This window comes from Hyla sarda, chromosome 2, assembly GCF_029499605.1.
Source record: "Hyla sarda isolate aHylSar1 chromosome 2, aHylSar1.hap1, whole genome shotgun sequence".
In the NCBI taxonomy this organism is placed as follows: Eukaryota; Metazoa; Chordata; class Amphibia; order Anura; family Hylidae; genus Hyla; species Hyla sarda.
Genome location: NC_079190.1, coordinates 188,684,650 through 188,710,353, shown reverse-complemented (window position 1 = coordinate 188,710,353; position 25,704 = coordinate 188,684,650). Strand labels below are relative to the sequence as shown.

Genomic DNA, 25,704 nt, shown 5'->3' with positions numbered 1-25,704 from the left:
TCAGGAGCCCTCCATACCCCGGGGGCACTGCCATAGTGTGTGTGATCAGGAGCCCTCCATACCTCGGGGGTACTGCCATAGTGTGTGTGTGATCAGGAGCCCTCCATACCCCGGGGACACTGCCATAGTGTGTGTGATCAGGAGCCCTCCATACCCCGGGGGTACTGCCATAGTGTGTGTGTGATCAGGAGCCCTCCATACCCCGGGGACACTGCCATAGTGTGTGTGTTATTAGGAGCCCTCCATACCCCCGGGGGCACTGCCATAGTATGTGTGTGATCAGGAGCCCTCCATACCCCCGGGGGCACTGCCATAGTATGTGTGTGATCAGGAGCCCTCCATACCCCGGGGGCACTGCCATAGTGTGTGTGATCAGGAGCCCTCCATACCCCCGGGGGCACTGCCATAGTGTGTGTGATCAGGAGCCCTCCATACCCCCGGGGGCACTGCCATAGTGTGTGTGATCAGGAGCCCTCCATACCCCGGGGGCACTGCCATAGTGTGTGTGATCAGGAGCCCTCCATACCCCCGGGGGCACTGCCATAGTGTGTGTGATCAGGAGCCCTCCATACCCCGGGGGCATTGCCATAGTGTGTGTGATCAGGAGCCCTCCATACCCCAGGGGTACTGCCATAGTGTGTGTGATCAGGAGCCCTCCATACCTTAGGGGCACTGCCATAGTGTGTGTGTGTGTGTGTGTGTGTGATCAGGAGCCCTCCATACCTCAGGGGCACTGCCATAGTGTGTGTGTGTGTGTGTGTGTGATCAGGAGCCCTCCATACCTTAGGGGCACTGCCATGGTGTATGTGATTAGGAGCCCTCCATACCTTAGGAGCACTGCCATAGTGTGTGATTAGGAGCCCTCCATACCTTAGGGGCACTGCCATAGTGTGTGTGTGATCAGGAGCCCTCCATACCTTAGGGACACTGCCATAGTGTGTGATCAGAAGCTCTCCATACCCTGAGGGCACTGCCATTGTGTCACACAGGAGCCCTCCAAAATCCAGGGGCACTGCCATGGTGTATGTGATCAGGAGCCCTTCATGCCCCAGGGGCACTGCCATTGTGTGACCAGGATACCTTCCTACCCTGGGGAACACTGCCATAGTGTGTGTGATCAGAAACTCTCCATACCTCGGGGGAACAGTGCCATGATGTGTGTGATCAGGAGCTCTCTATACCCCGGAGGACGCTCCCATGATGTGTGTGATCAGGAGCCCTCCATACCCCATGGGCACTGCCATTGTGTGTGTGTGTGTGTGAGATCAAGAGCCCTCCATACCCCAGGGGGCACTGCCAAAGTGTGCTTGGTGTAAATAATGGCCTTGTTACTGCCAGGGGTTGCAGGTGACCTACTCCAGAATATGTTGTGGCCTACAACCTCTCTGTTCATGCTCCTGCTGGTAATTTTTCATGGAAAGAAGAGCAGTGCCAATTGGCAGGGCAGTAGAGGACATACATATTCATTCTTGTCACCGTAGATTAACTAAGGCTGAGACCCTAGAGATCCACAATGCCTGTTTGTGGTTGCACTATACATGTTTGTGACACGGCTGTCTCAATATATATATAATTATAGATCCAGTCCTTTGATCTGGCCTTTCTGTCTTGTGGCCATTAGGTGGAGCCAGATCACATTGTAAGCCCTTCTATGGGACATTATGCATTAATGCCTTGGAAACTCGTCATAAGCCATCAGGGAGGTTTCCAGTGGCTTCGCCCTGTCCCACAAGTCTTAATTCATAGATCTTTCCCTGTTTGAGGATATAGAGAAATCAAGGCCAGCTGGGAAGGCGGAAGAATCGTCCAGTCAGCATGAAAGCAATGACAAATTTCCTATAGGTCCTGTAAGTTGTGAGGTGAGGATCAGACTTGTTTTTCCAGCACATCTCACAGATTCCCCATCAGACTAAGGAATTTGTAGGCAAAGGCAACACCTTGAACTCATTGTCATGTATTGTACCTCAGACCTTTCCTGGATGGGCAATGTAGCAGTAAGGCATTACCTTGCTGAAAGAGGCCAGTGACATTAGGAAATACCATTGCAGCAGTATTTAGGTAGGGGGTAAGTGTCAAAGTAACATCCACATAAATGCTGAGACCCAAGTTTTCCCATCAGAACATTACCCAAAACATCACACTGCCTCCTCCAACCGGCAACCTTGTGCCAGATCTTCCCCAGTTAGGCTAGGTTCACATGGCCGTTCTCTCCCGACCCGCTATTCTCCCATTATTGCTGCTGAACGGACCATACTAAGGCTGGGCTCCCACTACGTTTTCTCCCATACGGGAGCGCATATGGCAGGGGGGGAGCTAAAACCTTGCTCTCCCGTATGCCTTCGTATACGCTCCCATATGTAATTCATTTCAATGAGCCGGCCCGAGTGAAACGTTCGGTCGGCTCATTTTTGCGCCATATGCGCTTTTACAACCGGACCTAAAACCGTGGTTGCCCATGGTTTTAGGTCTGGGAAAAAAGTGCATACGGCGCAAAAATTAACCGACCAGACCGAACGTTTCACTCCGGCCGGCTCATTGAAATGAATTACATACGGGAGCGCATACGGGAGCGCAAGGTTTTAGCTCCCCCCTGCCGTATGCGCTCCCGTATGGGAGAAAACGTAGTGGGAACCCAGCCGAAGAAACAAATATAAACTGATGCCATTTGTCTGTTATTTTAAGGGACTACTTAAAAAATAAACACTTTTGCATCTGTTTTTCATCCGTTTTATATCCTTTGTTGTCCGTTTATGTTCATTTATTTTATTTTTTTTCCATCTGACTATTTCCTGGTTGCTCACACCTTTTCTGAGCATGGTTAGAAGTAATAACCGATCAAAATGGATTGGGAAAAGCTGATGCAAACAGATGACTTTAACCACATAGGGACCCAGGGTGTACCTGTACACCCGTGAGAATTTCCGTCCCCGCCGTGTGCCGAGCGGGAACCGGACCGGGGTGACTGCTGATATTGATCAGCAGGCACCCCGCGCAAATGACATCAGACCCCGCATTTCGGCGATTGGCGCAAATCGCAGGAGAATTCACACCTGCGATTTGCGCCGATTACGGGTCTATGGTGACCCGGAATATAAGGGGGATCGCGGTTGTCTAAGACCCCTACAACCCCCCTTAAGGGATAGGAGTGAGGTGGCAGGGGTGCCACCCCTCCTATCCCTGCTATTGGTCGTCAGAAGCGACGACCAATAGCAGTTCGGGGCGGGGGGGGGGGGGTTAACTTTCGTTTTCCCCGTCCTGCCCACCCACAATAGGCTGGGTAGAACAGGGAAACCAAAGAGGACCGAACGCCGAAGATCCTCTTAGCCATCCGGAGGCTACGGTGATCGGCGGGCGGCGATGTTGTGCGGCTGGATCCTACGGAAGCCGGTCTCTAAACTGTATCCCTCCAGATGTTGCAAAACTGCAAGTCCGAGCATGCCCAAACAGCAAACGTCTGTCTTGGCATGCTGGGAGTTGTAGTTGCGTACCTACAGCTGTTGCATAACTACATCTCCCACCCTTCGGTGATCAGTACATGCTGGGAGTTGTAGTTTTACAACAGCTGGAGGCACACTGGTTGGAAAATACTGAGTTAGGTAACAGAACCTAACTGAAGGTTTTTCAACCAGTGTGCCTCCAGCTGTTGCAAAACTACAACTCCCAGCATGCACGGTCTGTCAGTAATGCTGGGAGTTGTAGTTTTGAAACAGCTGGAGGTTTGCCCCCCCATGTGAATGTACAGGGTACATTCACACGGGCAGGTTTACGGTAAGTTTCCTGCTTCAAGTTTGGGCTGCGGCAAATTTTTCACCTCAGCGCAAACTCCTAGCGGGAAACTCGCCGTAACACGCCAGTGCGAATGTACCCTAAAAACACTACACTACACTAACACATAATAAAGGGTAAAACACTACATGTACACCCCCTTACACCCCCTTACACTTATTGTACGGCAGTGTTTCCAAAACGGAGCTTCCAGCTGTTGCAAAACAACAACTCCCAGCATTTCTGGACAGCCACTGACTGTCCAGGCATGCTGGGAGTTTAGCAACAGCGGGAGGCACCCTGTTTGGGAATCACTGGCATAGAATACCCCTATGCAATCCCTAATTTAGTCCTCAAATGCGCATGGTGCTCTCTCACTTTGGAGCCCTGTCGTATTTCAAGGAAACAGTTTAGGGCCACATATGGGGTATTTCCGTACTCGGGAGAAATTGCACTACAAATTTTGGGGGGCTTTTTCTCCTTTTACCCCTTATGAAAAGGAAAAGTTGGGGGCTACTCCAGCCTGTTAGTGTAAACATTTTTTTTTTTTTTACACTAACATGCTGGTGTTGCCCCATACTTTTTATTTTCACAAAGGGAAAAAAAAACAACCAACATTTGTAACGCAATTTCTCCTGAGTACGGAAATACCCCATATGTAGGCGGAAAATGCTCTGTGGGTGCACAACAAGGCTCAGGAGTGAGAGTGCACCATATACATTTGAGGCCTAAAGGCACAGGGGTGGCTGATTTTACAGCAGTTCTGACATAAACGCAAAAAAATAAATACCCACATGTGACCCCATTTTGGAAACTACACCCCTCACGGAACGTGACAAGGGGTATAGTGAGCCTTAACACCCCACAGATGTTTGACAAATTTTCATTAGAGTTGGATGGGAAAATGAAAAAATATATATTTTTCACTAAAATGCTAGTGTTACCCTAAATTTTTCATTTTCACAAGGGAAAATAGGAAAAAGCCCCCCAAAATTTGTAACCCCATTTCTTCTGAGTGAGAAAATACCCCATATGTGGATGTAAAGTACTCTGCTGGTGAGTTACAATGCTCAGAAGAGAAGGAGCACCATTGGGATTTTGAAGAGAAAATTTGTCCGGAATTGAAAGCCACGTGTGTTTACAAAGCCCCCATAGTGCCAGAACAATGGACCCTTCCCCCCCCCCCCCCCCCACATGTGACCCCATTTTGGAAACTACACCCCTCATGGAATGCAATAAGGTGTACAGTGAGCATTTACGCCCACAGGTGTCTGACAGATTTTTGGAACAGTGGTCCGTGAAAATGAAACATTTTATTTTTAATTTGCACAGCCCACTGTTCCAAAGATCTGTCATACGCCAGTGGTATGTAAATACTCACTGACCCCCTTATTAAATTCTGTGAGGGGTGTAGTTTCCAAAATGGGTTCACATGTGGGGGGGTCCACTGTTCTGGCACCACGGGGGGCTTTGTAAACTCACATGGCCCCTGACTTCCATTCCAAATGAATTCTCTTTCCAAAAGCTTAATGGCGCTCCTCCTCTTCTGAGCATTGTAGTGCGCCAGCAGAGCACTTGATGTCCACACATGGGGTATTTCCATACTCGGCTACCCACACCTGTGGGTAGTTAAGGCTCACTGGGACCCCTTGTTACGTTCCTTAAGGGGTGTCGTTTCCAAAATAGTATGCCATGTGGGTATTTTTTGCTGTTCTGGCACCACAGGGGCTTTCTAAATGCGACATGCCCCGCAAAAACCATTTCAGCAAAATTTGCTTTCAAAAAGCGAAATGTGACTCCTTCTCTTCTGAGCATTGCAGTTCGCCCGCAGAGCATTTTACGTCCTAACATGGGGTATTTCCATACTCAGAAGAGATGGGGTTACACATTTCATTTAAATGTAATTCTCCCATTACCCTTTTTGTAAAAATTGTAAGTTTGGGGGAAAAACTGCACTTTAGTGAAAAATTTTTTTTTTTCATTTACACATCCGATTTTAACGAAAAGTCGTCAAACACCTGTGGGGTGTTAAGGCTAACTGGACCCCTTGTTACGTGCCTTGAGGGGTGTAGTTTCCAAAATGGTATGTGGGATTTTCTGCTGTTCTGGCACCATAGGGGCTTCCTAAATGTGACATGCCCCCCAAAAACCATTTCAGCAAAATTCACTCTCCAAAATCCCATTGTTGCTCCTTCCCTTCTGAGTCCTCTATTGCGCCCGCCGAACACTTCACATACATATATGAGGTATTTCCTTACTCGAGAGAAATTGGGTTACAATTTTGGGGGGGGCTTTTTCTCCTATTACCCCTTGTAAAAATTCAAAAACTGGGTCTACAAGAACATGCGAGTGTAAAAAATGAAGATTTTGAATTTTCACCTTCACTTTGCTGCTATTCCTGTGAAACCCATAAAGGGTTAACACACTTACTGAATACTTTAAGGGGTGCAGTTTTTATAATGGGGTCATTTGTGGGGTATTTCTAATATCAGGGATGTGGAATTCCTATCGCCCGACGCCCGGGACTAGCAGTTTTGGGCGCCGGGCAGGTGAATTTGTCCGGTCCTTAGCCCGGCTTCGGGCAAGCAGTTGGCTGTCCGGGCATGCTGGGAGTTGTAGTTTTGCAACATCTGGAGGGCCACAGTTTGAAGACCGCTGCATTAACCCCTTCCATGTTAAAAGTTCAAATCACCCCCTTTTCCTATATAAAAACATGCAAACAAAATAAAAATATTTGGTATCGCTTCGTGCGTAATTTTACAACCTATTAAAATATAACATTATGTATCCCGTACGGTAAATGTAAAAAAAAAATACCAAACCACAGATTTGCAATTTTTAGAATATCCCAGAAAAAAAAGTTAGAAAGCGATTAAAAAGTCAGATCAATACCGAAATGGTACCAATACAAAAAACAGATTATGGCGCAAAAAATGAGGCCTCATACAGCCTGGTATGTGGAAAAAAAATAAAGCAACAGGGGTTAAAAAATGGCAACTAAAAAAAATTTGAAAAAGTTCAGAATTAGTAAAACATGACGTAAACAATACAAATCTGGTATCGCTGTAATCAGGCGCCTAAAGTATAAAACTAACATGTTACCTCAACCACAAGGTAAATGGCGCAGAAAAGAAAAACAGCAAATCTGCTAAATTATCTTTTACTATTTCAATTTCACTTCCCTTTATATATATATATATATATATATATATATATATATATATATATATATATAATAATTATTATTTTTTTTTTTGGTTCAGAGAATATGTTATTGAAAAATTAAAAGGTATCATTATAGTAGGTAGTTATGGCTATTATAGGGCGAGGAGGAAAAAATTAGAGCGTAAAAGCGAAAATTGGCCCGGACAAGTGGATCGTCATGAGGGACAAGTAGATTTTGCTCCATTTTAGTCCCGTGGACAAGTAGTTTTTTTTAATAAAATTTCCACACCCCTGAATTTATTTCGAATATCCATTTTCCTTATAAGCAGAGAGATTCAAAGTAAAAAAAAAATGCAAAATGTCAAATTTTTTTCATCAAGAAGTGATGCAAGTATCGAGAAAATTTTACCGCTAGCATAAAGTAGAATATGTCACGAAAAAACAATCAGAATGATAACTAAAAGTATCCCAGAGTTATTAATGCTTAAAGTGACAGTGGTCAGATGTGCAAAAAATGGCCCCCGCCTTAAGGTATAAATGAGCTGGGTCCTTAACCCCTTAAGGACCGGAGGTTTTTCCGTTTTTGCATTTTCGTTTTTTGCTCCTTGCCTTTAAAAAATCATAACTCTTTCAAATTTACACCTAAAAATCCATATGATGGCTTATTTTTTGCGACACCAATTCTACTTTGTAATGACGTCAGTCATTTTGCCCAAAAATCTATGGTGAAGCGGGAAAAAAAATCATTGTGCGACAAAATTGAAAAAAAAACGCTGTTTTGTAACTTTTGGGGGCTTCCGTTTCTACGTAGTACATTTTTCGGTAAAAATGACACCTGATATGTATTCTGTAGGTCCATACGATTAAAATGATACCCTACTTATATAGGTTTGATTTTGTCGGACTTCTGGAAAAAATCACAACTACATGCAGGAAAATTAATACGTTTAAAATTGTCATCTTCTGACCCCTATAACTTTTTTATTTTTCTGTGTATGGGGCGGTATGAGGGCTCATTTTTTGCGCCGTGATCTGAAGTTTTTAACGGTACCATTTTTGCATTGATAGGACTTATTGATCACTTTTTATTCATTTTTAAATGATATAAAAAGTGACCAAAAATGCACTATTTTGGACTTTGGAATTTTTTTGCGCGCACGCCATTGACCGAGCGGTTTAATTAATGATATATTTTTATAATTCGGACATTTCCGCACGCGCTGATACCACATATGTTTATTTTTATTTTTATTTACACTGTGTTTTTTTTTTTATTGCAAAAGGGGGGTGATTCAAACTTTTAATAGGGGAGGAGTTAAATGACCTTTATTCACTTTTTTTTTCCACTTTTTTTTTGCAGTGTTATAGGTCCCATAGGGACCTATAACACTGCACACACTGATCTTCTATGTTGATCACTGGTTTCTCATAAGAAACCAGTGATCAGCGATTCTGCCGCCTGACTGCTCATGCCTGGATCTCAGGCACTGAGCAGTCATTCGGCGATCGGACAGCGAGGAGGCAGGAAGGGGCCCTCCCGCTGTCCTGTCAGCTGTTCGGGATGCCGCGATTAGCCGCGGCTATCCCGAACAGCCCGACTGAGCTAGCCGGGAACTTTCACTTTCACTTTTAGCCGCGCGGCTCAGCTTTGAGCGCGCGGCTAAAGGGTTAATAGCGCGCGGCGCCGCGATCGGCGCTGCGCGCTATTAGAGGCGGGTCCCGGCTTCACTATGACGCCGGGCCCGCCATGATATGACGCGGGGTTACTGTGTAACCCCGCGTTATATCAGAAGAGCAGGACCAATGACGTACCGGTACGTCATTGGTCCTTAAGGGGTTAAGGGGTTAAAGGCTTATTCATTTCCCATAGACTTCAATGTTAAATCTATGATATCCGTTTCTACTATGTTTATTTTATTTTATTTTTTCCCCTGTCCAAAAATTCTAATAACAGGATTGTAAAACAATCCTATTGTCATGATTGGCATCCTTTTACATCCGCTTGTAAAAGGCTTGAACGGATTTTACTACCGGGAATGACTTAAAGGGTAGCTCCCACCAACCCTCTTTTTTCTTTTTTTTTTCTGTCCCTGCCTATTCCCCTTCTATCCCTAACCCCCTCCCTGCCTTTATTTTTATATTTATTGACTAATAAATGCCATTTTGTCTGCCTGGTAGTGTGCTCACTACCAGGCAGACTTCCCCAGCAGGCACCACGTCACTGATGCCTGCTGGAGGTGACTTCTGCCCTTAGTTCTAACAGGGTGCCTCCAGCTGTTTCACAACTACATCTCCCAGCATGCCCTGACATCTATTGGCTTACAGGGCATGCTGGCAGTTGTAGTGGGGAAACAACTGGAGGCACCCATTCATACCAACCTCCTGCCCCCACCCCCCTCCCCTTACCTCCGGTCGCTCAGATGGGGAGAAGAAGCCGGGACCGCGAACTCTGCGCTGGGAAGAAGAAGCCGGGACCGCGAGCTGTGGAGAAACGGGGAATCCGGATGCAGGACGTGCCGGGGAATCCAATTCAGTTACCGGAGTCTGCAGAGAGAGTGCAGACTCCAACTGGGCTGAGGTACAGGCTGCATGCCTGCTGCGGCCAGAGCGGCTGCTCCTGGACTTTACTGCGCTGGCTTCCTGCCTGTTTGATTGACAGACAGGAAGCCAGCGTGCAGTGTATGAATTTCGACTCATTTGCCAGGCTGAAATGAGTCGAAATTCTGTAGTGACGTCACTGCCGAATGCATTCGGCCACTAGGAGGGCGACCCCTAGTGGCCGAATTTAAAAGTGCTTTTAAACTGTTTTAAAATCACTTTTTTTAATTAAACTATATTAGAGATATGTTGTAGTACTTAAGTACTACAACATATCAATTTTTTGTTTTCATGACAGTGCCCATTTAACAGAGCAAGATGTCAATGTGAACGAGCCCTAAAATTAGGGATATACCGGTACTAGTATCGCTATCTGGGCCAATACCCGGCATTTGCATAATATCGGGGACTCGTTTAACCCCTTAAGCATGCAGGGTTTTTCTGTTTTTGCATTTTCATTTTTTCTTCCTCACCTTTTTGAAAATCATAACCCATATTATGGCTTATTTTTTGTGCCTCCAATTCTACTTTGCAGTGACATCAGTCATTTTACCAAAATATCCACAGCGAAGTGGGAAAAAAAATTGTGCGGGAAAAATACAATTTTGTACGTTTTGGGGGCTTCCGTTTCTACGCAGTACATTTTTCGGTAATAATGACATCTTATCTTCTGTAGGTCCATATGATTAAAATGATATCCTATTTATATATGTTTGATTTGGTATTACTTGAAAAAAAAAAATCATAACTACATTCCAGAAAATGTATACGTTTTAAAATTGAGCCCTTTAACTTTTTTATTTTTCCGCGTACGGGCCGGTATGAGGGCTAATTTTTTGCGCTGTGATCTGAAGTTTTTAGCTGTACCATTTTTATATTGATCGGACTTTTTGATCGCTTTTATTCATTTTTTCATGATATAAAAAGTGACCAAAAATATGCTACTTTGGAATTATTTTTGCGCGTACGCGATTGATCATGCGGTTTAACCCCTTAAGGACCGGGAGTTTTTCCGTTTTTGCATTTTCGTTTTTAAAAAATCATAACTCTTTCAATTTTCCACCTAAAAATCCATATGATGGCTTATTTTTTGCGCCACCAATTCTACTTTGTAATGACGTCAGTCATTTTGCCCAAAAATCTACGGTGAAACGGAAAAAAAAATCATTGTGCTACAAAATTGAAGAAAAAACGCCGTTTTGTAACTTTTGGAGGCTTCCGTTTCTACGCAGTGCATATTTCGGTAAAAATGACACCTTATCTTTATTCTGTAGGTCTATACGATTAAAATGATATCCTACTTATATAGGTTTGATTTTGTCGGACTTCTGGAAAAAATCATAACTACATGCAGGAAAATTAATACGTTTAAAATTGCCATCTTCTGACCCCTATAACTTTTTTATTTTTCCGTTTATGGGGCGGTATGAGGGCTCATTTTTGCGCCGTGATCTGAAGTTTTTAACGGTACTATTTTTGCATTGATAGGACTTATTGATCTTTTTATTCATTTTTAAATTATCTAAAAAGTGACCAAAAATGCACTATTTTGGACTTTGGAATTTTTTTGCGCGTACACCATTGACCGAGCGGTTTATTTAACGATATATTTTTATAATTTGGACATTTCCGCCGGCGGTGATACCATAAATGTTTATTTTTATTTACACTGTTTTTTTTTTTTTTTTTTATGGGAAAAGGGGGGTGATTCAAACTTTTAATAGGGGAGGGGTTAAATGATCTTTATTCACTTTTTTTGAACTTTTTTTTTGCAGTGTTATAGCTCCCATAGGGACCTATAACACTGCACACTGATCTTTTACATTGATCACTGGTTTCTCATAGGAAACCAGTGATCGATGATTCTGCCGCTTGACTGCTCATGCCTGGATCTCAGGCACTGAGCAGTCATTCGGCAATCGGACAGCGAGGAGGCAGGTATGGACCCTCCAGCTGTCCTGTAAGCTGTTCGGGATGCCGCGATTTCGCTGCGGCTATCCCAAACAGCCCACTGAGCTAACCGGCAGTTTTTACTTTCACTTTTAGCCGCGTGGCTCAGCTCTGAGCGCGCGGCTAAAGGGTTAATAGTGCGCAGCGCCGCGAACGGCGCTGCACGCTATTAGCGGCGGGTCCCGGCTTCACTATGACGCCGGGCCCGCCGTGATATGATGCGGGGTTACCGTGTAACCCCGCGTTATATCACGGGAGCAGGACCAAGGACGTACCGGTACTTAAGGGGTTAATTAAGGATATATTTTTATAGTTCTGACATTTACGCACACGGCAATATCACATATGTTTATTTTTATTAACGCAGTTTTTTTTTTCTTTATCGGAAAAGGGGGGTGATTCAAACTTTGACTAGGAAAGGTGTTAAATGATCTTTATTGGTGGATTGCTGGTGGATTGCTCAAGCCTGGATCGGACGCGATGGAGGCAGGTGAGGGGACCTCCGCTTGCGTTCTAGCTGATCGGGACATCGAGATTTCACCGCGATGGTTCCGATCAGCCTGATGAGCTGCCGGGAAGCTTTTACTTTCATTTTAGACGCGGCCATCAACTTTGAACGCCGTGTTTAAAGAGTTAATAGCGCTTGGCACAACGATCGGTGCCGCAAGCTGTTAGCCCCGGGTCCCGGCTGTCATTAACCACCGGAACCGACACGGTATGACGCAGGGTCACGGCATGACCCCGCGTTTTATACCGGCCATACAGGTACGCCCCGAGTCCTTAACAGGTTAATGTCCCCGATACTATGTCCGATACCTGCTGCAGTGCGGCCCGGCTACGCTGCCCCATTTTCCCGTCAGCATCATGGAGTCCTATGCAGGAGCATGTGACACACCCATAACTCAGGAAGCAGAGTGACGTGTGTGTCACATGCTCCTCCATAGGACTCCATGATGCGGGCGGGAGAACGGGGCAGCTGCAGGGGAGCGCTGTCTATAAGGGGGGGGGGCTGCTGTCTACAAGGGGGACAAGAGGGAGCGCTGTCTACAAGGGGTGGGGGGGGAGGGGAGTGCACTGTCTACAAGGGGGCTGCGGTTTGCAGGGGGGTTCCTGTCTACAGGAGGCTGCTGCTAAAGTCTGCACCTATCTATACCACCTACAAGGGGACACTACCTACAACTAAAGGCAATCTTACAGCAGAGCCACCTGTGTGAACTTCAATTTATAGGGTGACCCGGTTTCTACCGATGCTTACCATACAAATATGGTCATCGGTCTCGCCGCCAAAGCAAATTCCCTGTTCTCTCCAATGGAGAGAAGAGAAATCTTTGCTCATACTACAGCAGCCGCCTCCATTGTATACAACAAGGACCCACCTATCAGCACGGTAAGCAGAGCCAGAAACCGGATCACCCTGGTGTCAGATTCCCTTTAACCTCTTCAGGACGTAGGGCGTATGCATACGCCCGGCATCCCGAGTCCTTAAGGACGTAGGGTGGGAATTCCGGTCCCTGCCGCTAGCCAGTTGGGGACCGGACCGGGATGCCTCCTGAAATCATTCAGCAGGCATCCCGGCCCACCGCCGGGGACCCCCCCCCATGTCGTTGATCGGAGAAAATTGCATGTCTCTGGTGACCCGATCATCCTGAGGGATAGGAGTGAGGTTGCAGCGCTGCGATCTCCTCCTATCCCCTGCCATTAGTCAGAAATGAGTTCTGACCAATGGCAGTGCATGATAGGGGGTTGCCATGGAAACCCCCCGCTCTGCCCACTTCTGGATGTCAGGCAGAACGGGGGGAGAAGATGGCGGCCGGTACCTGGAAAGGAGATGTTATGGGGACTGCCGATCATCGGTGGAGATCAGCGGCGCAGGTAGGGAAGCGACGGTTGGGGGGGAAGGAAGGTGGCAGTAAAGCGATATTTACTGCTGCCCTTCTAGTGGTTGCCAAACAGCAACTCCCAGCATGCCTAGACAGCCAAAGGCTGTCTGGGCATGCTTGGATTTGTAGTTTTGCAACATTTGGAGGGTCACAGTTTGGAGACCACTATTACAGTGGTGCCCAAACGTTAGCCCTCCAGATGTTGCCAAACTACAACTCTCAGCATTTTTTCAAAAAGTACAAATATGTCCATTTTATGATGCCAACATAAAGTAGACATATTGTGTTTGTGAATCAATATAAAATTTATTTGGAATATCAATTTCCTTACAAGTAGAGAGCTTCAAAGTTAGAAAAATGCAAAATTTTCAAAATTTTCATGAAATTTGGGGATTTTTCACCAAGAAAGGATGCAAGAAACGAAGAAAATTTACTACTAACATAAAGTAGAATATTTACCATGCTTCAATAGAGGTACAGCGTGTTGGCACTGCTATCCCTTGGTGTGTCTCCCTCAAGCTGTCCATGTACAGAGTTCAACTAGCAGTGCTTTGCATCTGGTGGTGCTCATGTACTAAGAAATGCAGGTAATCACAAAACCAAGAAGAAAGAAGTACAGGCAAATCACCACGTAGATGTCTTTAAACTTCATGCTTTATTGCTGGGACATGCAGGCAAAGCAGCTACCGTACCGCACCGGGATGCCGAGCGCTAGTGCGTTATACGATGATAATGTGATGATTTTAATTGATGAAATATTTGTTTTAATGGAATTGTTGTAGTGATTTTGTATTGGTGCTTAGGTGCATGCCACAGCAGTGTGCACCTGTATACTTATTTTATACAATAGTTGTGTATTAGGATGTGCTGACCATTTTTTGGCTATAGGTTAGCCTTTGTCAAGCAAAGGCTAACCTATAGCCGAAACCTTGCACTGCTGGTAACCAATGAAAGACCACAGCTTTCTTTATACATTGGAGTCCGCTGCCTTTGTGCTGTGACCAGTTTTGCTTGGATGTCAATACTCTCTACTGGTTATCCGGACGATCACCTGCTCAGCAGCCGAGACCAGGGATGTCCTCCACTTTCTCTACATGTGAGTTTATTAGAACTAGTTTTGTGTAAAAAGCTGTCCCCAGAATGAAGAGAGCACGCTACGCATACACCGCCACTGCTCCATTCATTCTACAGGGTCTTCTGAGCATTGCCTAGCTCAGTGCTCAGAAATGTTTAGAAGCCCATAGACAAATGTACTAAAAAGACAGTTCAGGTTTTTTTTTTGTGCCAGAAATAAGGACCCTGTCCAGGACAATCTGATCCCCTTGTACAGGATAATCTCTCTAACCGGGCTGCCTCCAATGCTTTCTTCTCTTATGGCTGCACTAACCAATAGCCCCCCAATAACCCCCCCAATTGCAAGATTGAATAGTTCTCTAACTTGACAATGTTTCTCCACTCTCCATAGAGCCCGTTTTTAACAGCAAGGAGATGGCGGTCACAAAATTTTAATGTAACTCCACTCAGTGGGTGGTGTCAAAATACACAAAACAGAGTGCTTTACAAAAAAAATGTGCATGTTGCATTACAGTTAATACATTTTGGACAAATTAAATTGGCATAAGGGGGAAGCTGCAAGCCTGAAAAGTGTAGTATAGTTTAGTTAGGACAGTAGGAATTTGCACAGTTATAGGTGGAGTTACCCCTAGGGATGTCCAGATACTGGTATTGGTATCGGCACAGACACTGGACATTTGCACGAGTACTTGTGCTAATGTCCCTGATACCTAATTCGATACCTGCCAGCAGGACCCCCGCCGGCAGGTATCATGGAGGTGCGGTAGGCCGTCTGCACCTTCTGCATGGCTCAACTCCGCCCTGCTCCCAAGCTATGAAGCCAGCTTAGCAGCTGAGCACGCATCATAGCCAGGACCTGTGGCTAATGCTGGACATCACTGATCTGGTTGATGTGCGGCAATAACCTTTTAGACGCAGTGACCAATGTTGATCGCAGCGTCTAAAAGTCCTGATATTTACTGCCGGTTAGCTCAGGGATGCTGATTGGGATCACCTGAAATCATGCTGTCCCGATCAGCTGAAAGGACAGCAGGAGCTACCTTACTATGCTCCGTGCTGTCCGATCGTCACTCCTAATACTGCAGCCAGCCATGGGAGGCAGTAGCAAAGGAGCGCCGATAATAAGAAATGGGATTTAACCCCTTCCCTAATAAAAGTCTGAATCACCCACTTTTCCAAATAAAATAATGTAAACAAAAATCATTGCCAATCAGGATCCCCCAGGTATGCCATGTTAGTACTCCAAAGCCTAACATAATAGCTGTTACAATAATGTAATAGAGAGAGTAGTAATACAGCAGCAGGAAATGCTAGCAGAATGCTTGGATTTATAGGGAGAGGTATAAGCAGTAGAAAGAGGGAAGTGCTGTACAGAACACTGGTGAGACCTCACTTGGAGTATTGTGCGCAGTACTGGAGGCCGTATCTCCAGAAGGATATAGATACTCTAGAGAGAGTACAGAGAAGAGCTACTAAACTAGTACATGGATTGCAGGATGAAACGTACCAGGAAAGGTTAAAGGACCTTAACATGTATTGCTTGGAAGAAAAAAAGAGACAGAGGGGATATGATAGAAACTGTTATATACATAAAGGGAATCAACACGGTAAAGGAGGAGAGCATATTTATAAGAAGAAAAACTACCACAAGAGGACAAAGTTTTAAATTAGAGGAGCAAAGGTTTAAAAGTAATATCAGGAAGTATTACTTTACTGAGAGAGTAGTGGATGCATGGAATAGCCTTCCTGCAGAAGTGGTCACTGCAAATACAGTGAAGGAGTTTAAACATGCATGGGATAAGCATAAGGCTATCCTTCATATAAGATAGGGATAGGCATAAGGCTATCCTTCATATAAGATAGTGATAGGCATAATGCTATCCTTCATATAAGATAGAGATAGGCATAAGGCTATCCTTCATATAAGATAGAGATAGGCATAATGCTATCCTTCATATAAGATAGAGATAGGCATAAGGCTATCCTTCATATAAGATAGAGATAGACATAATGCTATCCTTCATATAAGATAGGGATAGGCATAAGGCTATCCTTCATATAAGATAGGGATAGGCATAAGGCTATCCTTCATATAAGATAGAGATAGGCATAAGGCTATCCTTCATATAAGATAGGGATAGGCATAATGCTATCCTTCATATAAGATAGGGCCAGGGACTATTGATAGGATTCAGATTATTGGGCAGACTAGATGGGCCAAATGGTTCTTATCTGCCGACACATTCTATGTTTCTATATTATATCAGCAATCTGGAGCTGTAAAGTTGCCTTTTTATTAATAACAAAAAAAAAATTGATTCAGTTCTTGCAGAAAAAAATAAAATAAATTAAAATTGAGAATTGTCCATGGAGATGGCTGATACTATTTTTAGGCCATTTTGTTCAGCCCTAATGCACAGCTTCCCCCAGCTCTCACCTGTTGTACTTTTTTTTATTTTTTTAATGTCATTTTATTTTTTTTGTAAAACAATATTGGGGGGTAGTTATCATTGTCTGAATTTATAGCTTTAGTTTTACATGTGTGCTACATATATATCATACTATCACAGGTTTTTTTTTAAATTTGCACGTTTTGTACTCCAGGTCAGACCTAGAGCAGACTTGAGACTTATTTTGGTGTCTGGAAAACCTATTTTAAATATCCTATTAGATGTTGATAGAGAAAGTAAGGGGCCACATTGAGTGAACAGCTACACAGATGCAACACCTCATAATAGCACTAAGGTCTTTTGAATTTTATGGCTCTAATGTTGTACCTCATTTACCCTGTGGTGGTGCTGCAAGAGAACTGAACACTTTCTGCTTAGTCCTGTTTGGATTTGTCCAGTGCCTTTTTTGCACCCAATCAGACATTGAGCATGGAAAGACACGGGGAGATTTATCAAAAGCTGTGCCGAGGAAAAGTTGCCCATAGCAACCAATCAGCTTGCTGCTTTGTTTTTTATGAAGGCCTGTGAAAAATTAAAGAAGCAATCTGATTGGCTGCTATGGGCAACTGGGCAAGTTTTCCTCTGCACAGGTTTTGATAAATCTCCCCCATTGTGCTGGACAGTTGCTTGGGTAACTAACATACGGTAGTTGAGTTGATCCAGAGGAAGGCCAAAAAAGGCTCATACTAGAGGTAAAAATTCCTTCCCGACTACAAATATGGAAGTCAGAATAGATCCCTGGATCAGCCTTCTGTCCCTATAAATCTAGTATACATAACCAGCAATGTTATTACTCTCCAAAAATGCATCCAGACCCCTTAAACTCTTTTACAGAGTTCCCCATGACCACCTCCTCAGGCAGAGAGTTCCACAGTCTCACTGCTCTTACAGTAAAGAATCCCCATCTGTGCTGGTGTAGAAACCTTCTTTCCTCTAAAAGTAGAGGATGCCCCCTTGTTATATATACAGTCCTGGGTATGAATAGATCATGGGAGTGATCTCTGTACTACCCCCTGATATATTTATACATAGTTATTAGGTCACCTATAAGCCTTCTTTTTTCTGAACTAAATAACCCTAATTCTGATAATCTTTCTGGGTACTGTAGTCCTCCCATTCCCCGTATTACCCTGGTTGCCCATCTTTGAACACTCTCCAGCTCCACTATCATTTTCTTGTACACTGGTGCCCAGTACTGTACACAGTATTCCATGTGTGGTCTGACTAGTGATTTGTACAGCGGTAGAATTATTTCCTTGTCGTGGGCATCTATGCCCCTATTGATGCACCCCATGATTTTATTTGCCTTGGCAGCAGCTGAACGACACTGGTCACTACAGCTAAATTTACTATTAACTAAGACTCCCAAGTCCTTTTCCACGTCAATCATCCCAAGTGTGCTCCCATTTAATACATAATCCCAGTCCGAATTTTTCCTCCCCATGTGCATTACCTTACATTTATCAGTGTTGAACCTCATCTGCCACTTCCCAGCCCAAACCTCCAACCTATCCAGATCCATTTGTAACAGTTCACTGTCCTCTATTGTGTTTACTGCTTTACAGAGTTCAGTATCATCTGCAAAGATTTCTACTTTTCAACCCCTCTTCCAGGTCATTAATAAATATATTAAATAGAACAGGACCCAAGATTGACCCCTGTGGTACCCCACTAGTAACAGTCACCCAATCAGAATAAGTACCATTACTAACCACCCTCTGTTTCCTATCACTGAGCCAGTTACTTACCCACTTACACACATTCTCCCCCAGCCCAATCCTTCTAATTTTATGTACCAACCTTTTATGTGGCACCGTATCAAATGCTTTTGAAAAATCCAGATATACGACATCCAGCGATTGCCCATGGTCCAGTCTGGAGCTCACCACCTCATAAAAGCTGATCAGGTTAGTTTGACAGGACCGATCCCTCATAAAGCCATGCTGATATGGGATCATACATTTTTTTTTATCAAGATACTCCAAAATAGCATCCTTTAAGAAACCCTCAAACAATTTACATACAACGGAGGTTAAACTAACAGGTCTATAATTCCCAGGGTCACCTTTTGACCCCTTTTTAAATATTGGCATCACATTTGCCATGCACCAGTCCTGGAGAACAGTCCCTGTCACTATAGAGTCCCTGAATATTAAAAATAAGGGTCTGTCTATTACATTACATAATTCCTTTAGAACACGGGGGTGAATGCCATCTGGACCTGGTGATTTGTCTGTTTAGATTTTTTGTATGCGGCACTGTACTCCTTCCTGGGTTAGGCTGGGTCCACACTACGTTTTGTCCCATACGGGAGCGCATACGGCAGGAGGGAGCTAAAACCTCGCGCTCCCGTATGTGACCGTATGCGCTCCCGTGAGCCGACCGGAGTGAAACGTTCGGTCCGGTCGGCTCATTTTTGCGCCGTATGCGCTTTTACAACCGGACCTAAAATCGTGGTCAACCACGGTTTTAGGTCCGGTTGTAAAAGCGCATACGGCGCAAAAATGAGCCGACCGGACCGAACGTTTCACTCCGGTCGGCTCATTGAAGTGAATGGCATACGGGAGCGCATACGGTGACATACGGGAGCGCGAGGTTTTAGCTCCCTCCTGCCGTATGCGCTCCCGTATGGGACAAAACGTAGTGTGGACCCAGCCTTAGACAGGTGACATGTGCTGGGGAGTTTACCTTATCTCGCTGTATTTCACCTGGCATTTCATTTCCCTTGGTGAATACAGTGGAGAAGAATTTGTTTAATATACTTGTTTTTTCCTGATCCCTGTCTATAATTTCTTCCTCATAATTTTTTAAAGGGCCTACACTTTCATTTTTAACTTTTTTGCTATTTATATAGTTAAACAACATTTTGGGGTTAGTTTTACTCTTTTTGGCAATGAGTCTTTCGGTCTCTGTTTTTGCAGCTTTTATCTTTTTTTTTTTTTTTTACATATTTTAAATTTTTCTCTATAGCTTTTTAATGCTTCTTCACTGCCGTCCTGTTTTAGTAGGTTAAATGCTTTATTTTTGTCATTTATTGCCCCTTAATATTTTTATTCATCCATATTGGTTTTCTTTTATTTCTGACCCTTTTATTCCCATAAGTTATATTTACATCTTACAGTGAGAATTTAATATATTTTTAAAAGTCTCCCATTTAGTGTCAGTATTCTTGTTTTTGAGGATATTAACCCAATTTATATGGTTAAGGGCTTCTCTGAGTTGATCAATCTTTGCCTTCCTAAAGTTCATTGGCTGTTTTCCGGTATTATGTCCTTGTCTTATTATTACCTGTTGGGCATCAAATGGTTTCCTCTGCCACTTTTCCCCCAAAGAAACAGCATCTCTGATATTGGTCAGGTAAAGTGGATACCCCCCTTTAAATCTAATAGCTGGAGGACACCTGTGGCTGCATTCACACCTCGTTTTCAGCCTACGGTTGCCGGATCCGCCTGGGGGAGGGGAAAACCGGGCGCTCCCGTACCCCAGCCGGATCGGCGCTGAAATCCATTCACTTTAATGAGCCGACCAGAGTCAAATGGTCACTCCGGTCAGCTCATTTTTGACCTGTATGCGGTTTTGTGACCGGACCTAAAACCGTAGTATGACACCGGTCGGCTCATTAAAGTGAATGGATTTCAGCACCGATCCGGCTGGGGTACGGGATTGCCCGTTTCCCCTCCCCCAGCCAGATCCGGCAACCGTAGGCTGAGAATGAGGTGTGAATGCAGCCTAACAAAGGGATTGTCTAAAGGAGGAGTAGCTCAATACTGCTACTCACTTAGTCTTAACTGATAAAAATGTTCAGCAGTTTTTTTTTGTTTCCCTAATGTTCAATGTGCAGAAAAACATGGCCTACCTATTGTACATTGCATGCTCTTTTCAAGTTATTGTCTGACTTATACACAAAGTATTTAACTGTGATTTTTTTTTTTTTTCTCAGAATTTCAATGAAGCTATTAAGCCTTTTTTTCTGTTTGTTTGGCAGGAGTTGCACAATGCGTAGAGGAGGGTGGAGGAATCATACCGCAAGCGAAGATGGCTGGGGTGCCTTCGTACGTCATACATAATTATCTTCCTATATACTGGGAGCTTTATCCCTTTAGGGTAGAGGTTGTGACTAGACACTGCCCAGTTTACCTGTATTTCTTTGTATTCTAGGGTTACATGGCAGTTAAGGCACAGAAATTAGATGAGCAGTTCCGATTGGATGCCCCACTGCAGCAACAGAAAGATGGAACAGCCACTGACATCTTCAACGGGGTTTCAATTTATGTGAATGGTTATACAGGTATGTCAGTTGTACTTTGCAGTAAATATTAACTTTTTTTTGTAGAAATACCTAATACAATACTATAACCTGTCTTCAACAAAGACTGCTGTTCCCTTGTTATTGTCTGTTTGTTTAAAGGGGTTGTGCAGCAATAATTGAAGACTTTCCTACCCTTGGTGATGGAAAATATAGATTTTATTTAAAGACAGGAGACATGCATTTGTTACGCCGAGCGCTCCGGGTCCCCGCTCCTCCCCGGAGCGCTCGCTTCACTCTCCCCGCTGCAGCGCTCCGGTCACATCCTCTGACCCGGGGCGCTGCGATTCCGCTGCCAGCCGGGATGCGATTCGCGATGCGGGTAGCGCCCGCTCGCGATGCGCACCCCGGCTCCCGTACCTGACTCGCTCCCCGTCTGTTCTGTCCCGGCGCGCGCGGCCCCGCTCCCTAGGGCGCGCGCGCGCCGGGTCTCTGCGATTTAAAGGGCCACTGCGCCGCTGATTGGCGCAGTGGTTCCAATTAGTGTGTTCACCTGTGCACTTCCCTATATCACCTCACTTCCCCTGCACTCCCTTGCCGGATCTTGTTGCCATTGTGCCAGTGAAAGCGTTCCTTGTGTGTTCCTAGCCTGTGTTCCAGACCTTCTGCCGTTGCCCCTGACTACGATCCTTGCTGCCTGCCCCGACCTTCTGCTACGTCCGACCTTGCTTCTGCCTACTCCCTTGTACCGCGCCTATCTTCAGCAGCCAGAGAGGTGAGCCGTTGCTAGTGGATACGACCTGGTCACTACCGCCGCAGCAAGACCATCCCGCTTTGCGGCGGGCTCTGGTGAAAACCAGTAGTGGCTTAGAACCGGTCCACTAGCACGGTCCACGCCAATCCCTCTCTGGCACAGAGGATCCACTACCTGCCAGCCGGCATCGTGACAGTAGATCCGGCCATGGATCCCGCTGAAGTTCCTCTGCCAGTTGTCGCTGACCTCACCACGGTGGTCGCCCAGCAGTCACAACAGATAGCGCAACAAGGCCAACAGCTGTCTCAACTGACCGTTATGCTACAACAGTTACTACCACAGCTTCAGCAGTCATCTCCTCCGCCAGCTCCTGCACCTCCTCCGCAGCGAGTGGCCGCTCCTGGGCCACGCCTATCCTTGCCGGATAAATTTGATGGGGACTCTAAGTTTTGCCGTGGCTTTCTTTCCCAATGTTCCCTGCATCTGGAGATGATGTCGGACCTGTTTCCCACTGAAAGGTCTAAGGTGGCTTTCGTAGTCAGCCTTCTGTCCGGAAAAGCCCTGTCATGGGCCACACCGCTCTGGGACCGCAATGACCCCGTCACTGCCTCTGTACACTCCTTCTTCTCGGAAATCCGAAGTGTCTTTGAGGAACCTGCCCGAGCCTCTTCTGCTGAGACTGCCCTGTTGAACCTGGTCCAGGGTAATTCTTCCGTTGGCGAGTATGCCGTACAATTCCGTACTCTTGCTTCAGAATTGTCCTGGAATAATGAGGCCCTCTGCGCGACCTTCAAAAAAGGCCTATCCAGCAACATTAAAGATGTTCTGGCCGCACGAGAAATTCCTGCTAATCTACATGAACTTATTCACCTAGCCACTCGCATTGACATGCGTTTTTCCGAAAGGCGTCAGGAACTCCGCCAAGATATGGACTCTGTTCGCACGAGGCGTTTCTTCTCCTCGGCTCCTCTCTCCTCTGGTCCCCTGCAATCTGTTCCTGTGCCTCCCGCCGTGGAGGCTATGCAGGTCGACCGGTCTCGCCTGACACCTCAAGAGAGGACACGACGCCGTATGGAGAACCTCTGCCTGTACTGTGCTAGTACCGAACACTTCCTGAGGGATTGTCCTATCCGTCCTCCCCGCCTGGAAAGACGTACGCTGACTCCGCACAAAAGTGAGACAGTCCTTGATGTCTACTCTGCTTCTCCACGTCTTACTGTGCCTGTGCGGATGTCTGCCTCTGCCTTCTCCTTCTCTACTGTGGCCTTCTTGGACTCTGGATCTGCAGGAAATTTTATTTTGGCCTCTCTCGTCAACAAGTTCAACATCCCGGTGACCAGTCTCGCCAGACCCCTCTACATCAATTGTGTAAATAATGAAAGATTGGACTGTACCATACGTTTCCGCACGGAGCCCCTTCTTATGAGCATCGGATCTCATCACGAGAGGATTGAACTTTTGGTCCTCCCCAATTGCACCTCGGAAATTCTCCTTGGACTTCCCTGGCTTCAACTTCATTCCCCAACCCTGGATTGGTCCACTGGGGAGATCAAGAGTTGGGGGTCCTCTTGTTCCAAAAACTGTCTAAAACCGGTTTCCAGTAACCCTTGCCGTAACTCTGTGGTTCCTCCAGTAACCGGTCTCCCTAAGGCCTATATGGACTTCGCGGATGTTTTCTGCAAAAAACAAGCTGAGACTCTACCTCCTCACAGGCCTTATGATTGTCCTATCGACCTCCTCCCGGGCACTACTCCACCCCGGGGCAGAATTTATCCTCTCTCTGCCCCAGAGACTCTTGCCATGTCTGAATACGTCCAGGAGAATCTAAAAAAGGGCTTTATCCGTAAATCCTCCTCTCCTGCCGGAGCCGGATTTTTCTTTGTGTCCAAAAAAGATGGCTCCCTACGTCCTTGCATTGACTACCGCGGTCTTAATAAAATCACGGTTAAGAACCGCTACCCCTTACCCCTCATCTCTGAACTCTTTGATCGCCTCCAAGGTGCCCACATCTTTACTAAATTGGACTTAAGAGGCGCCTATAACCTCATCCGCATCAGAGAGGGGGATGAGTGGAAAACGGCATTTAACACCAGAGATGGACACTTTGAGTATCTGGTCATGCCCTTTGGCCTGTGCAACGCCCCTGCCGTCTTCCAAGACTTTGTCAATGAAATTTTTCGTGATCTGTTATACTCCTGTGGTGTTGTATATCTGGACGATATCCTAATTTTTTCTGCCAATCTAGAAGAACACCGCCAGCATGTCCGTATGGTTCTTCAGAGACTTCGTGACAATCAACTCTATGCCAAAATTGAGAAATGTCTGTTTGAATGCCAATCTCTTCCTTTTCTAGGATATTTGGTCTCTGGCCAGGGACTACAGATGGATCCAGACAAACTCTCTGCCGTCTTAGATTGGCCACGCCCCTCCGGACTCCGTGCTATCCAACGCTTTTTGGGGTTCGCCAATTATTACAGGCAATTTATTCCACATTTTTCTACCATTGTGGCTCCTATCGTGGCTTTAACCAAAAAAAATGCTGATCCCAAGTCCTGGCCTCCTCAAGCAGAAGACGCCTTTAAACGACTCAAGTCTGCCTTTTCTTCGGCTCCCGTCCTCTCCAGACCTGACCCTTCCAAACCCTTCCTATTGGAGGTTGATGCCTCCTCAGTGGGAGCTGGAGCTGTTCTTCTACAAAAAAATTCTTCCGGGCATGCTGTCACTTGTGGTTTTTTCTCTAGGACCTTCTCTCCAGCGGAGAGGAACTACTCCATCGGGGATCGAGAGCTTCTAGCCATTAAATTAGCACTTGAGGAATGGAGGCATCTGCTGGAGGGATCAAGTTTTCCTGTTATTATCTACACCGACCACAAGAACCTCTCCTACCTCCAGTCTGCCCAACGGCTGAATCCTCGCCAGGCCCGGTGGTCTCTGTTCTTTGCCCGATTTAATTTTGAGATTCACTTTCGTCCTGCCGATAAGAACATTAGGGCCGATGCTCTCTCTCGTTCCTCGGATGCCTCAGAAGTTGAACTCTCTCCGCAACACATCATTCCACCTGACTGCCTGATCTCCACTTCTCCTGCCTCCATCAGGCAGACTCCTCCAGGAAAGACCTTTGTTTCTCCACGCCAACGCCTCGGAATCCTCAAATGGGGTCACTCCTCCCATCTCGCAGGTCATGCGGGCATCAAGAAATCTGTGCAACTCATCTCCCGCTTCTATTGGTGGCCGACTCTGGAGACGGATGTTGTGGACTTTGTGCGAGCCTGCACTATCTGTGCCCGGGATAAGACTCCTCGCCAGAAGCCCGCTGGTTTTCTTCATCCTCTGCCTGTCCCCGAACAGCCTTGGTCTCTGATTGGTATGGATTTTATTACTGATTTACCCCCTTCCCGTGGCAACACTGTTATTTGGGTGGTCGTTGATCGATTCTCCAAAATGGCACATTTCATCCCTCTTCCTGGTCTTCCTTCTGCGCCTCAGTTGGCTAAACAATTTTTTGTACACATTTTTCGTCTTCACGGGTTGCCTACGCAGATTGTCTCGGATAGAGGCGTCCAATTCGTGTCTAAATTCTGGAGGGCTCTCTGTAAACAACTCAAGATTAAATTAAATTTTTCTTCTGCATATCATCCCCAGTCCAATGGACAAGTAGAAAGAATTAACCAGATCTTGGGTGATTATTTGCGACATTTTGTTTCCTCCCGCCAGGATGACTGGGCAGATCTCCTCCCATGGGCCGAATTCTCGTATAACTTCAGGGTCTCTGAATCTTCCTCCAAATCCCCATTTTTCGTGGTGTACGGCCGTCACCCTCTT

The 25,704-nt window shown here is 45.6% G+C and overlaps 1 protein-coding gene across 2 annotated transcripts in view; it reads left to right on the top strand.

Moving 5' to 3' along the window:
* Positions 1–25,704, top strand: part of REV1 (REV1 DNA directed polymerase) — a 94,910-nt gene that overhangs the window by 6,993 nt on the left and 62,213 nt on the right. For both annotated transcript variants that reach the window (XM_056555968.1, XM_056555967.1), the window contains exons 2-3: positions 20,868–20,934; positions 21,041–21,170. In XM_056555968.1, coding sequence (XP_056411943.1) covers positions 20,878–20,934; positions 21,041–21,170 — 187 coding nt within the window. In that variant the 5' untranslated portion in view covers positions 20,868–20,877. The remainder of the gene's footprint in view (positions 1–20,867; positions 20,935–21,040; positions 21,171–25,704) is intronic.